This window comes from Chrysochloris asiatica, unplaced genomic scaffold (genome assembly GCF_000296735.1).
Source record: "Chrysochloris asiatica unplaced genomic scaffold, ChrAsi1.0 scaffold00145, whole genome shotgun sequence".
NCBI classification, from domain to species: Eukaryota; Metazoa; Chordata; class Mammalia; order Afrosoricida; family Chrysochloridae; genus Chrysochloris; species Chrysochloris asiatica.
In genome coordinates this window covers 6197278-6211973 of record NW_006408663.1, presented here as the reverse complement: position 1 = coordinate 6211973, position 14696 = coordinate 6197278, and the positions used below count along the sequence as shown (strand labels likewise).

At 36.8% G+C, this 14696-nt stretch overlaps 1 protein-coding gene across 2 annotated transcripts in view; it reads left to right on the top strand.

The window, feature by feature from the left end:
- The window catches only part of EDIL3 (EGF-like repeats and discoidin I-like domains 3), a 637932-nt gene that overhangs the window by 406963 nt on the left and 216273 nt on the right, over nt 1-14696 (top strand). For both annotated transcript variants that reach the window (XM_006870603.1, XM_006870604.1), the window contains 2 exons: nt 3416-3560; nt 9404-9588. In XM_006870603.1, coding sequence (XP_006870665.1) covers nt 3416-3560; nt 9404-9588 — 330 coding nt within the window. The remainder of the gene's footprint in view (nt 1-3415; nt 3561-9403; nt 9589-14696) is intronic.

The window sequence follows — 14696 nt, the reverse complement described above, 5'->3', positions numbered from 1 at the left end:
GATGTACTTGATATCTTATACATTTATATATGTTAAAATGTTATTTATTATTTATTGGGATAAGATATATTAGAGAGTGTGGAAGTAATCAAAGGATGATGTCTTCTTTGATTTTACGAATGAAATTCCTAATTCCTTGGTAATTGTTCCTCAGAAAATTTTCAAATGCCTTTGAATCAAGTTTTCTGGTTACTAGACATAGGCATTCATATCAAAAGAGCTGAATAGTAAATTTCATAGGGCAGCATGAGAAGAAAAAATAAAGTGTTAATTTTTGAAATGTGTAAAAACCTGGAGTTAGAAAGCCAAAGGGGAAGAAGAAACTCAACATTTCACAAACTGAAAGAACTGAAGAAAAATATCCAAGACTTGAGCTGCAGTATTGAAGAATTCTATGGACAAAATTGCCTGCCTCCTGTCCTGGAGTCTTCCAACATTTGAGGAAGGCTCATATACAACAGGGCATGCTAGAAGAGAAGAGAACTTAAAATTTTTACTGATGAGGTTAAAGACTTCAGTATGTATTATACCTCAATGTAAAGAAAGCAAAAATACTCAAAATTGGACCAATAAATAACATTATGATAGATGGAGAAAAGATTGAATGTGTTAAAGATTTCGTTTTGCTTGTATTCACAAGCAATTCCCATGGAAGCAGCAGGTAAGAAATCAAAAGACATTGCGTTAGGCAAATTTGCTGCACAGAACCTCTTTAAAGTGTTCAAGACCAAAGATAATAGTTTGAGGACTAAGGCGCCATACCAAAGTTGCAGTATTATCAATCATCTCATATGCATGTGAAAGTTGGACAGTGAGTAATGAAGACCATAGAAAAATTGATCTATTTGAATTATAGTGCTGGAGAAAAATATTGAAAGTGGACTACCAGAAGAACAAACAAATGATTCTTGGAAAAAGTACAGCCAGAATGCTCCCTAGAAGTAAGAATGGTAAGACTTCCTCTTTCATACCCTGGAAATATTATCAGGAGGGAGCGGAACATCATGCTTGGCAAAGTGAAGGGTGAGCTGTAACGAAAAAGACCCCCAGTGAAATACGTTGACAGAGTAGCCACAGCAATGGATTCAAATGTAATAAAAGTTGTGAGAATAAAATTATGCATATTTTATTCTGTTAAGTACAGAATTGCTATGGGTTGAAACTGACTCAGCAGGGCCTAAACAAATTTAACATTGGGCAAAATATTGAATGATGCAGGAAGCTTCAAAAGAAGATGGAAGGAATACAGACAGAGTTACTGTACCAAAAATAATCGGTCTATATTCAATCATTTCAAGAAGTACTATATGATCATCAACTGATGGTATTGAAGAATGAAGTTCAAGCTGCACTTAGAGTATTGGTGAAAACAAGTCTCCAGGAATTGACAGAATACAATTGAAATCTTTCAGCAAACTGATGCGGTGCTGGAGGAGCACACTCATCTATGCCAACATATTTTGGAAGACAAATACCTGGTCAAATGGTGAGATCCATATTTGTGCCCATTACAAAGAAAGATATATAACAGAATGTGGATGTCTTTTAACAATATTATAAATACCACATCAAGTAAAATGTTGCTAATGATAATTCCAAAATGATTGAAACATTACAGTGACTGTGAACTACCTGATATTCAAGCCTGATTCAGAAAATAACCTGGAATTTGGGTCACTGGTAACATCTGATGGATCTTGGCTGAAAGCAGAGAGTACCAGAAAGATATTTACTTGTGTTTCATTGTCCATGCAAAAGCTACTGACTGTGTGGCTCATAACAAACTATGGATAATATTGCAAAGAGCAGGAATTCCAGAACACTTTGTTTATGAGTAATCTGTGCAGGAAGACTTAAAATATTTCCTGATGAAGATCTAAGAGCACAGCCTTCAGTATGGATTGCATCTCAATGTAAAGAAAACAAAAACCCTCACCACTGTACCAATAAACAACATTCTTAGCAACGGAGAAAAGATTGAAGTTGTCAAGGACTTTATTCATCTTGGATCAACTATGAACACTCGTGGAAGCAGCGGTCAAGAAATCAAACGATGTATTGCATTAGGCAAATGTGCTGCACAAGACCTTTTTAAAGTGTTGATGAGCAAAGATGTCAGCTTGATGACTAAGCCATGGTATTTTTAGTTACCTCATATACATGTGAAAGCTGGACAGTGAATAAGGAAGACCGTAGAAGAATTGATGCTTTTAAGTTATGGTGTTGGAGGAGAATAGTGAAAGTGCCATGGGCTGCCAAAAGAACCAACAGATCTGTGTTGGAAGAAATGCAGCCAGAGTGTTCGTTGGAGGCCAAGATGGCCAAATTTCATCTCTCATACTTCGGACATATTGTCAGGAGTGACCATTCGCTGGAGAAGGATATCATGTTTGGTAAGGTGTTGGGTCAGAAAAAGAGAGGGAATACCCCCCAGTGAGATGGATTGGCCAAGTGGCAGCATCAATGGGCTTAAGTGTGGCAACAAAAGTGAGGTTAGCCCAGGGTCGGGCAGTGTTTCCTTCTGCTGTGCATAAGGTTGCTATGAGTCGGTACTGACTCAATGGCACCTAACAACATCAACAATCTATGTAGGAGTCCTGGTGTGGTGCTATGGCCTAATGTGCTAGACTTCAAAGTCATTTGAACTGCAAAGTTTGTGGTTCAAGATCACCAACTACTCCTTGGAAATCCTATACAGGGTCGCAATTGACTCTATGGCACTTAAGAACAACACCAACAATCTGTGCATAGATCAAGAGGCAGTCTGTGTACATAGGGAGTACATAGACATTTTTTTAAACAAAACAGAAGGATACTGATCAGTGAAAAATCAGGAAAGGTCTGTGCCAGGGTTGTATCCTTTTGTCATACTTATAACAGCAACAATAAAATATCTCAAAAAAAAAAAAAAGAGAGAGAGAGAGAGAGAGAGAGTTTGAGAGTGAGAGAGTGTGAGTGATGGACGGGGAGGGAGAGGGAGAATCAAGACTCACTGCCCTGACTCTGAAGGACTTGCCTTAAAATTGACAACACTGTTGTCAACACTATGTTGCTGTATTATTGTGAAGTGCCATCGAGTCGGTTCTGAGCCATAACGACCCTGTATAGGGTTTCCGAGGAGCAGATGGTAAAGTTGAACCACCGACCTTGCAGTTCAAATGGCTTTGCAGTCTGGTGCATTAGCCCACATTGCCACACCAGGACTCCTTGTCATCACTATAGGCTATAGTATTTCATCTATGAGTTTTCTATTCACTGCTGATGGCAAGTTGTTTCCTAAATGCTTCAGATCCCCAAATAAATTAATCCCATCCTTGAAGGATTATGTTTTGTGGGGCATAGTGTTCATATATGCATTAGGGAAAGAAGTTTTTGCAATTAATCATTTTAAATTCCATGTTATGTCTTTACACAGGTGTTCCGTGGAAATGTTGATAACAACACCCCCTATGCTAACTCTTTTACACCGCCAATAAAAGCTCAGTATGTAAGACTCTATCCCCAAGTTTGTCGAAGGCACTGCACTTTAAGAATGGAACTTCTTGGCTGTGAGCTATCAGGTGAGTCTCATATTATCTACTTCTGGTGTGGTGCTATAGGATAAGCACTGGACTGAGAACCTCAAGTTCTGCGGTTCAAACTCACCAACTACTACATGGTAGACAGTTGAGACTTTCTACTCCCATAAAGATTTACAGCCTTGAAAACCCTATATAGGATCTCTATGAGTTGGAACTAATTCCATAGCACCTAACAACAACAACATACCCTTTTGTAGAAGGAACACTGGTGACACTGTAGGTAAACACTGGACTGCTAACTGCAAGGTCCATGGTTCAAAATCAGTAGCTGCTCTGTATTAGAAAGATGAGATTTTTCTGCTCCTGTGACGATTTACAGCCTCAGAAATCCTATACAGGGCCACTAGGAGTTGGACAGCAGTGATTATAGTTTTTGGTTTCATATCTTATTTGAAGGAAACAAACAAACAAACAAAAAAAGCCCACATTTGTTTGTAGTTTGCTATGGAAATGTAAATATCCCAAACCCATAGAGATTCATTACTCCTAGACACTCTAGGGCATGGTATAGTGAAAATCACTGTATGTTGTATGTGGGATAAACAATGTCTATAGTATGGTGCACAATGGAATTAAATAGAAAGAACAATGTATTTGAGCAGTCAACAAAAGTGCAATACATTCTCACTGGCAATTGTTATAACATGTAAATGTGCCTTATTGTTTTTAATAGGAACACTGGTTTATATTTTGTGACAGAAGTTCAGTAAAAACTAGGATCTTCTTGGTCTCATAAAGTACTATTAGGCTATATAGTACAGAAAAGTAAGGTTTATTTTTCTCTATCAACCAGAACTTAGCTTTTTTAGTTAAGGTTTTATGAAATATGTAAATTTATCATTGCTCCCAAGGAAACAATACTTCAGAATCAAGATGGTTTCTACAAATTCATTCTTGGATCTTTCTTAGCTAGAGACCTGCTTATTGTACAAACAGTGGTTATCCATCTCAAGAATAATAAATCAAAAGACTCAGAGTTAAAAATTCTTATCCTTCAGGATCAGCAGCCCTAGGTATAAGGATGAAGACTTAACGTGGTGTTCTCACAGTGGTTCCCGTTCAATAGAACTGGATTGTGAACTAAATAGAAAATCTTATATAGGCATTTTACTGTGCTGTACTGTTGGTGGCTATTCTTATATATCTAGCATAAAAATTTATAAACTATCTTTGCCCCAGTGGGCTGAAATTACTTTGTTCAGACAACATGGGGGAGGGGGAGAGTCAAGGCCTCCTTGCAGTATGAAAAATTGTCTATCAAATTTACCACAGATACCATTTAGTTAAAAATAGTAGTATACATCTCTGCAAAGAGACAACTATATGCTTTTTATTTAGTTCACGAGATTATTTATAGGTCAAAATACATACTTTGTATATTTCCCCCTTCTTTGATTTATTTCTTACACAAAGAATGATTTTTAAGCATATAAGTGTTGCCATGTTAAAAACAACCAATTTTTTAAAATAAGCTATTTGAACTACAGTGATTTGGCCAGATTAATGAACCTATTGTAAGAATTATATTTTCATATTATTTAGCAGTGCCGTTTATGAAGCAACCAGCATATGGTTTTATTGCTATTAATTATCCTAGCTAAGTATTTTTCCTATTTTGGTTATTCAACCTGGCGATTGGCTGACAGTAAATCTTGCAGAATTACTGCTATGCTGTGTTTGTATTGCATGCCACTGTATCATCAGGGCCAGTGCCATCCTTAAGTCATTCATCATAAAGCAATCAAGAGGGAGCCGCAGTATGATGAGGTCTGCTGTAAGCTCTGTGCTTTTTACTTCCCTCACATTACCTTTCCCAATTTTTCAACCTTTTGATTCATGAGAGTCAGTCACTTATACATGGCATAGTTACACCCAAGGTGTGAACATATTTTACTTCCAAGCTTGACAAGAGTTAACACTTGACATTTTACAGACTTTATTTTTGCAAAAGAAGCAGTGCTCTATCTCCCACCTGTACAAATCAATTTTGATCTTGTAAGACATTATAAAAAGCTAAGATACTTCACTACAGAATAAGGAATGTGATTGTTAAAACTTCATTTTGTTCAGATGCTAATTAATAAGATTAATAAGAATGGGTGACTTTTCATTAATATAAATAATACAAGTTAATTTGATTATATATATATAAAATCATATGGATGAGAAAGCAAATCTATGACATTAGATACATTGGCAGACAGCTTCGTTATAATGCTTGGAAATAAACAGTAATATTGTACATCAAGGAGTCCTGGTGTGGTGCTATAGGATAAGCACTGGACTGCTAACTGCAAGGTTACTGGTTCAAACCCACCAACTGCTCCTTGGAAACCCTATAAAAGGTTGTTATGAGTCAGAACAGACTTCATGGCACTTACCACAACATTACATATCAAACAATTTCCCAGAACTCAGTGGAACACTGTAAAGGCCAAGGCTGCCTTGCTATATTCAATAAACTGTTATCACATCTCTCAACCAGTTTAGAAAATCAACAGTAAATCTTTTCCCAGTCACTTAAAAATATCTTCTAAGACCTCCAAAAGAGATGCGATGTGATTTAAGATGCTTAGAATGTCATGTCCATAATTAGAGCAGAAATAACTCACTCATTTATTTTTTGAGTAAATCATCATTCTGCAACTTCTCTAGGCTAATGGGACAACAGATCAGTTACAAAAATGAAATTAATGACTAAGCATAAATGGTAAAAAGGAGCTCTGGTAGTGTAGTGGTTACGAATCGGGCTGCGAACCGTAAGGTCAGCAGTTCGAAACTACCAGCGGTTCCTCTGGAGAAAGATGAGGTGTTCTGCTCCCGTAAAGGTTAACAGCCTCGGAAACCCTGTGCAGGGTCGCTATGAGTTGGAACCGACTTCACAGTACTTAACAACAAACAACAACAACAAATGGTAAAAGTAAAGGTATTATTCTTTTTCTAGTCAATACTTCAAATATTATGTTTATCATAAATAGAAACAAAAATGACCTTTCCTTTTTCTCTAGTATGTTTTTCTCAAATCAAGCAGTTTTATAAAGATAGAAGAGGGAAGGTACAGTTCTTTGTAATGTAAATAATGCATGTTACTGTATAACTGACTGAAAATAAATAGCATGCCATTAAATCCATTAGAATGTCTAGAATCCTTGAGATTTGGTATGATGTTTGTTTGCCTCACCCAGAATGTGTATTTAAGTTTTATAGATGTCTTTATTATAGGGCCTATAAATTTTCTTCAAGACTTAACTTTGTAACTAGAAACCACTGTGACTGTGCTAAAACATACAGTTGGCTGACCTCCATGCCATTGTTCTTCATGTTTGCATAGGAAAAGCATTTACTAGAAAGTGAAGATAAGGCAAACATGATGGAACCTCAGGATGAAAGAAATGTTCTAGGGATCCAGGACAGAAATAAACAAACAAAAAACAGTTGTCATTGGGTCACTTCCAACTTACAATGTCACATGTGTGCCAAAATAGAACTATGCGCCATAGGGCTTTCAATGATTGATGGATTGATTGATAGATTTATCTGTTTATTTATTTATTGTTTTTGAGAGTAAATCACCAGGTCTTTCTTATGAGGTGCCTCTGGTTATACTTTTACCATCAACCTTTCTATTGGCAGCCAAACACTTAGCAAATGCTTAATCCTTTATAGTACCCAGCAACTCCTTTTTGTCAGGACTTGAGCAATACATTGTGGTCAAGAATTATTAATCAATGAAGAATTAAAAACCACGTCTTCTAGAATTTAGAGTTAAAATGGCCTGGTTTTAGAAATTCTACCGTGACATAAGATATGCTTTAGTACTAACTGATATATGAGTACTTACCACATAATACTTGGAAATAGACAGCAATATTGCACATCAAGGAGTCCTGGTATGTTGTTGTATGGTGCTATAATATACACTGATCTTGTGGTTCACAGTCTGGTGAACCTATAAAGGGTTTCTTTGAATTGAGAAAAGACTCAACACTTAACAACAACAACAAACATGTTGTGAGTTGGAATGAGTTTTAGGGAAATTACAAAATAGGTAGAACTCAGTGCCAGCTATATGCCAGCATGGTTTCTAAATACTTTATGGTTTTGAACTAATTTAATAGAATGTGTCTGTGAGGTAGTTTCTATTATATCCCCATTTTACAGATGTGCAAACTTAAACACAAAATAAGTAAATAAATGGGCTCAAGTCCATACAGCTATTAAGTGAGGGATTAGTAGAGTATAAGGAGACGTCATTGGTTAGATAAGTCTTTATTTTGATTCTTTGCTTCCTTGATGATAAAATGTGTTTTGCTTGTTTCCTGGAAGAAGTGTTCCAGTTTCACATACAGATGAATCAACCACTGACCACTATGATAATTATGACTATGACACTATGATAATTCCTATTACAACCTTTGTGAATGGCATTTTATAACAATTGCCATTCAAGATTTGAAAATAGTATATGTATGCATGTGTGTGTGCCCATAGACACACACACACCTGACATTAAAAGGGCAAGCAAACCCTTACTGTGTACCTTACTAAAGTGCTGTGGGTTAATGCACTGGACTGCAGAAGTCAGTTTGAATTGCAAGGTCAGTGGTTCAAGCTTACCAGTCACTCCTCAGAAACCATATACAGGGTCACTGTGAGCTAGAACGGACTCAACAGCACTTAAAAACAGCAGCAAACCTGATTAGGAGTCCTTGTGTGGCACTGTAGGATAAGCCCTGGTCTGCTAACCCACCAGACCTCCTTGAAAACCCTATACATGGTCTCTGAGTTGGAACTGACTCACGGACACTTAACAACAACTACAAACTTGAAAATAAATGCTTTAGATGTGAGAATCTCCCAAAATATTCAAGCATGAGAGTTTACTGAGTGTACTTTAAATATAAGATTTTATATAAAGCTTGTTTTTTAATGCTTTTAACTAGAATTCACTTGTTTTCTTCTACTGTCTTATCTATGGAACTGCTGCTGTAGCATTGTAGGATCAGCACTGGCATGCAAACTACAAAGTCAGCAGTTCAAACCCACCAGCTGCTCCTCAGAGTTATGAGTCAGAACCGATTTGACAGCATTTAACAACAACAACAACAATCTTACCTATGAGTCAGATCCAACTTGAGGACACTTCACAATAACACCAATTTTACCAGTTACTTTAAATTATGTATTTTCATGATACCTGGCACATGGTATATACTAAATAAACATTACTTTCCTACTTTCAGAGGAAGCCATGTTGGTTTTATTAGACTCATTGATAAAGATGATCAGACATACCTTCAGAAACTAAATACCGTCTAGGTGAGGCTGTAACTGTGGAGCAGTTTGTGACAATGACATGTATTGAGATACTTTTCATTTCTATTATTATGGGAACAATTACATGAAAACCAAATATGCTAAGTGAGAAAACTGTCCAATTTATAAAGACACAATGAAATTGTTGAAAGCCAAGAAACAATCTACCAATAGTAAGACTCCCAATGATAAGACGAGAGAGCATTTCAGTATTGTTTCCACTTTGCAAATTCATCTATCACAGAAAAAATAGTTTGAATTGTCTATCTTGTTTCCAATTTCTCTAAAATATATTCAAACAAAATAGGCAGAATTGGCTATCTTGTTTTTCTACATTGTTCCAGATTTATTTCTGATTATAGCCTTTTTTGTGAATTTGGATGCTTTCTCTTTGGAGAAATGAATAGCATTATGCGTAATCTCCTCTCGCAGACACAAAATGAACACAGAAAGCTTCCAAAGTGATAAATTATTTTTCTCATGGAGCTCTTCTCATTTTCTTTCAGGCTGTTCTGAGCCTCTGGGGATGAAATCAGGACACATCCAAGATTATCAGATTACTGCCTCTAGCATTTTTAGAACTCTCAATATGGACATGTTCACTTGGGAACCACGGAAAGCTCGGCTGGACAAACAAGGCAAAGTGAATGCCTGGACTTCTGGACACAATGACCAGTCACAGTGGTTACAGGTAATATTTTCAAAGACGGTTTCACCATGCACAATTCATCCTCCTCAGGAAATAAGCTGTTGGTTAGATAAATGTCAGAGTCATTACCTTCATATACATTTAACTGTGTTTTCTCCACTGGCCTAGCTAAATTGATAAAACATAAAGTTCATCTGCTATTTTTCTCTGATGTTGACTTTTAAATGTTGCAGTTAGGGTGATGCCTCATAGTGTACCTGAATACATTATGCATATATCAACTTGATTGATCATGAAAGCATTTGTCTTCTAATGGCTCTCTATTAGAATGCATTGTGTCAATATTAGTTTTGAAAATGTCACAGGAGGAATCCACACAGCATTGAAATCAAGTCGCTGACCTGAAGATTGTTCACAAAGAATCATGAGTCATGACTTATTATATCTTTACCTGAGGTTGCTAAGCAATGTAGCAAGTTGATTATTTTCTTATAACAAAGCTTGCTTATAGAAGGAATGCTTAGATAACTGCAGAGTCTATTTAGCATTTGCAAATGAAGCTAGGTCACAGTCAGTGCTTTTTAGAACAATCTCATTGAAATGCACTTATTTGTGGAGTGCTTTTGAAGTATGCACAAATTTGTTAATATCATTTGTGGCAAAGAAAAGTAAGACAGCTTAATTCTATAACAAGGTCACTGTATATAAAGTGTGAGTTCTATTCTCAATGGTTATTATGCTATATACATGAGTTTCAAAACTATGGTAATTCATTGTATTTCATGAAATCATGAAAACAATAAAACAGCAATTTTTTATATGTCAAACCAGATTTGTCACATTGGAAACTGATATCACCAAGTTACTTGAAAATTCCAATATACCCTTCTGAGTTCTATCTTTACTTGGTTTTACTGTTGTTGTTAAGTGTCATTGACTCAGTTCAGACTCATAGCAACCCTGTGTAGGTCTTCCAGGGAGCAGCTGGTGAGTTTGAACTGCCAACCTTGTAATTCAAACTGATCTTGTGGTTCAGTGCTTTATCCTACATAACCATTACGTTTTCTTATTTTAATACATGGAAATCATCACTTTTATTATTATTATTACTTTCACTTTCCATTCCAGCTGGACCCTCATTAATCTAGAGCTGTATTGTGTTCTTTCATTTGCTACAACAAATGAATGTATGTCTTTCTCCTATTCAGTGGGTTAAGTGTTGAGCTGCTAACAGAAATGTCGGCAGTTCAAAACCATCAGCCATTCTATGAAACAAAGATGAGGCCGTCTGCTTCCTTAGAGATATACAGCCTTGGAAACCCTATGAAGCAGTTCTACACTTTCTGACAGGGTTACTATGAGTTGGAATCGACTCAATGACAGTGGCTTTGCATTTGGTTTGGTTTTCCTATTCCTATTCTATGAGCTTCTTGAAAATAGAGACTATCTGTTATTTGTTTTATATCAGGTCAGTACTCAGCTTGATGTCTTTTATAAAGTTAAATAATTTATTTAGCAATATTTAATGATTGCCCCAGCAAGATGGTTTGGCAAAGTGGCAGCATCAATGGGCTCAAGTATGCCAACAATAGTGAGGTTGGCCCAGGATTGGGCAGTGTTTCTTTCTGCTGTGCATAAGGTCGCTATGAGTTGGTACTGACTCAATGGCACCTAACAACAACAACAACAATGAGTGCCTGTGAAGCAACATACCAAACCAAACTCACTGCCACGGAGTACATTATGATTTATATAGGGTTTTGAGTCCTGATGTGGTGCTATAGGATAAGCACACAAACTACAAGGTTGATTTGAACTGCAAACTCGGTGGTTCAAATCTACCAGCCACTTTTCAGAAACTGTATACAGGCTTGTTATGAGGCAGAATAGACTCAATGGTGTTTAACAACAATATATAGGGTTTACAAGGCTTTAAATCTTTAAGGGGCCAGACTATAATATGTTAAATTTTTAAGCACATGAGTGAGCAATATACTGTTCATGCTCTTAAGACATTAATTCCTTCTTAAAACCATTCCTCTTATTTGACTATCATTACACATCCTTTTTGTTTTCCTCCCATCTCCTGGTTAATCCTTCTCACTAACTTTTTCATTCTATCCTCACTTTCTCTGTTATCGTCCTGCTCAAGTTACCATCACCAGCCCTTTTAACCAATTCTACGTAATCATATTAACAATTTATATGAAGTAGTGACTTCAACTACTAAAGAATCACCCAACTATTTAAAAATCTTTCCACTGAAAATATGTAGTCTCTTACCTCCCCTGTTTAAATTCTTTGCTAACATCCCAGCAACCTAAGAATGAAGTTCAAACTCAATGTGCTCTGAAAGTCTTTCTGTGATTTGTATACATTTCATGTTGTATCACATTCTTCTAATTTGCTTTGATTGCTTAAACTAATCACAATCTCTCAATTAGTATTCCTTTATAATTTTCGTCTCCCTAAAGGAAGAGAATGGAAAGAAAGTCTCTGCTTACAGTATCATTAGCCTTTAATTCATTAATTCCTTCAGTTATACTTTGGATGTACATTCCTATGGGAGGAGGCACTTGGCTGCTAATTAAAAGTTTGTCATATCAAGTCACACAGCAGTATTGTTTTAGTTATCTACTTTGGCTATGACAAATATACACAGTTGGTTGACTTGAACAAACAAAAATGTATTCTCTTAGTTTAGAAGGTTATCAGTTTGAATTTAAAATGCCAGCTCTAGAGAAAGATCCTTGTCTCCTTTCAGTATTTGTAGGCCCAGCATTCCCTGGACTTCTCCATGTGTTTTGGCATCAATTGTTTCCTAGATCTAGGATCCCAGGTCTAAAAGACACATTCCACTCCTGGCATTTCTTTCTTGGTGATAGTAGGTCCCTTTTCTCTGCTCTTTTCTCTCTCCTTTAATCTTTCTAAGATAAAAGATAATGTAGACTTTCCTCCTGGGGAACTCCTTACATCAGTGAGGGGTGTGATGTGACTGTTGTTAAGTACTCTAGAGTTGGTTCTAACTCACAGTGACCCTGAATTGGTTTTCCAAAAGCAACTAGTGGGTTTGAAACACTGACCTTGCTTTTAGCCATCAGTATTTATTCTATAGTACCACATTAGGACTCCAAGTATATTGTATTGTTGTTGCTGTTAGGTGCCATTGAGTTGGTACTGACCAATAGCAACCATATGCACAGCAGAACAAAACACTGCCCAATCCTGGGCCAACCTCACTACTCTTGTCACACTTGAGTCCATAGATGCTGCCACTTGGCCATCCATCTCACTGGAGTCTTCCTCTTTTTCACTGACACTCCAACTTACCAAACATGATCTCTACCTCCAACAACTGGTCACTCCTGACAATATGTCCAAAGTATGAGAGACGAAGTTTGACCATCCTGGCCTCCAAGGAGCACTCTGGCTGCACTTCTTCCAACACAGATCTGTTGGTTCTTTTGGCAGCTCATGGCACTTTCAATATTCCCCTCCAACACCATAACTCAAAAGCATCAATTCTTCTACGGTCTTCCTTATTCACTGTCCAGCTTCCACATGCATATAAGGTTATTGAAAATACCATGACTTGGGTCAAGCACACCTTAGTCCTCAAGCTGACATCTTTACTCTTCAAGACTTTAAAAAGGTCTCATGCTGTAGATTTGCTTAATGCAATACGTCATTTGATCTCTTGACTGCTGCTTTCATGAGTGTTGATTGTTGATCCAAGAAGAATGAAGTACTTGCCAACTTCAATCTTTTCTTTGTTTTTATGCTGGTTATTTATTGGTCCAGTGGTGAGGATTTTTGTTTTCTTGACATTGAGATGTAATCCATACCTAAGGCTGTGTTCTTTGATCTTCATCAGCAAATGTTTTAAGTCCTCTTCACTTTCAGCAAGTAAGATTGTATCATCTGCATATCTCAGGTTGTTAATGAGTCTTCTTCCAATCTGATCCCACAATCTTCTTCATAGAAGCCAGCTTCTCAGAGTATTTGCTTAGCATTCAGGTTGAATATGTATGGTGAAAGAAAACAATCTTGTCACACACCTTTCTTAATTTTAAACCATTCAGTGTTCCCATGTTCTGTTTAAACAACTGCTCCTTGGTCCAGGCACATATTCCTCATGAGCAAAATTAAGTGTTCTGGAATACTCATACTTCACAATGTTGTACATAGCTTGTCATGATCCACACAATTGAAAGCCTTTGCATAGTAAATAAAGCCCAGGTATACATCTTTCTGATACTCTGCTTTCAGCAAATATCCATCGGACATCAGCAATGATATCCCTCGTTCGACGGTCTCTTCTGAATTTGACTTGAACCTCTGGAAGTTCTCTGTCAATGTTTGCTTGCAGCCATTTCTGTGTTACTTTAGTAAAACTTTACTTGAATGGGATATCAAAGAGATTGTCTGATGATTTCCTCATTTCATTGGGTCAGTGGGCCAGATAGTTGTCTTCCAAATTTCTTGGTATAGACGAGTGAGTGCCTCCTGTACCGCCTTTCTTAAAAGATTTCCTGGTGCCTTGTTCTTTCAATGCACCTTGAACTTTCTCATTCAGTATCATTGGCTCTTGATCATATGCTACCTCTTGAAATGGCTGAACATTAACCATTTCCTTTTGGTACAGTGACTCTGTATATTCCTTCCATCTTGCTTTCTGCATCATTCAATAATTTGCCCAGAGAATCCTTCAATAATGAAAATCGAGGCTTGAATTTTTTCTTCTTTTCCCCCAGCTTGAGAATTCTGAGTGTGTTCTCCCATTTTGGTTTTCTGATTCCAAATATTTGCATATTTTGTTGTAATAGTGTCGTTATCTTCTAGAGCTGATCTTTGAAATTTTCTGTTCAGCTCTTGGACTTCCTCATTTCTTCCATTACTTTAGCATCTTTACGCTGCAAAGCAAGTTTCAGTGTCTCTTCTGACATCCATTTTGACTTTTTCTTTCTTTCTTGTCTTCTTAATGACTTTTTGCTCTCTTCACGTATGATGTTCTTGATGTCACCCCACAACTCTTCTGGTCTCTGGTCTTTAATATTTAATGTATCAAATCTGTTCTTCAGATGATCTCTAAATTCAGGTGGGATATATTCAAGGTCATATTTTGGCTCTCGTGGACTTGTTTTCATTTT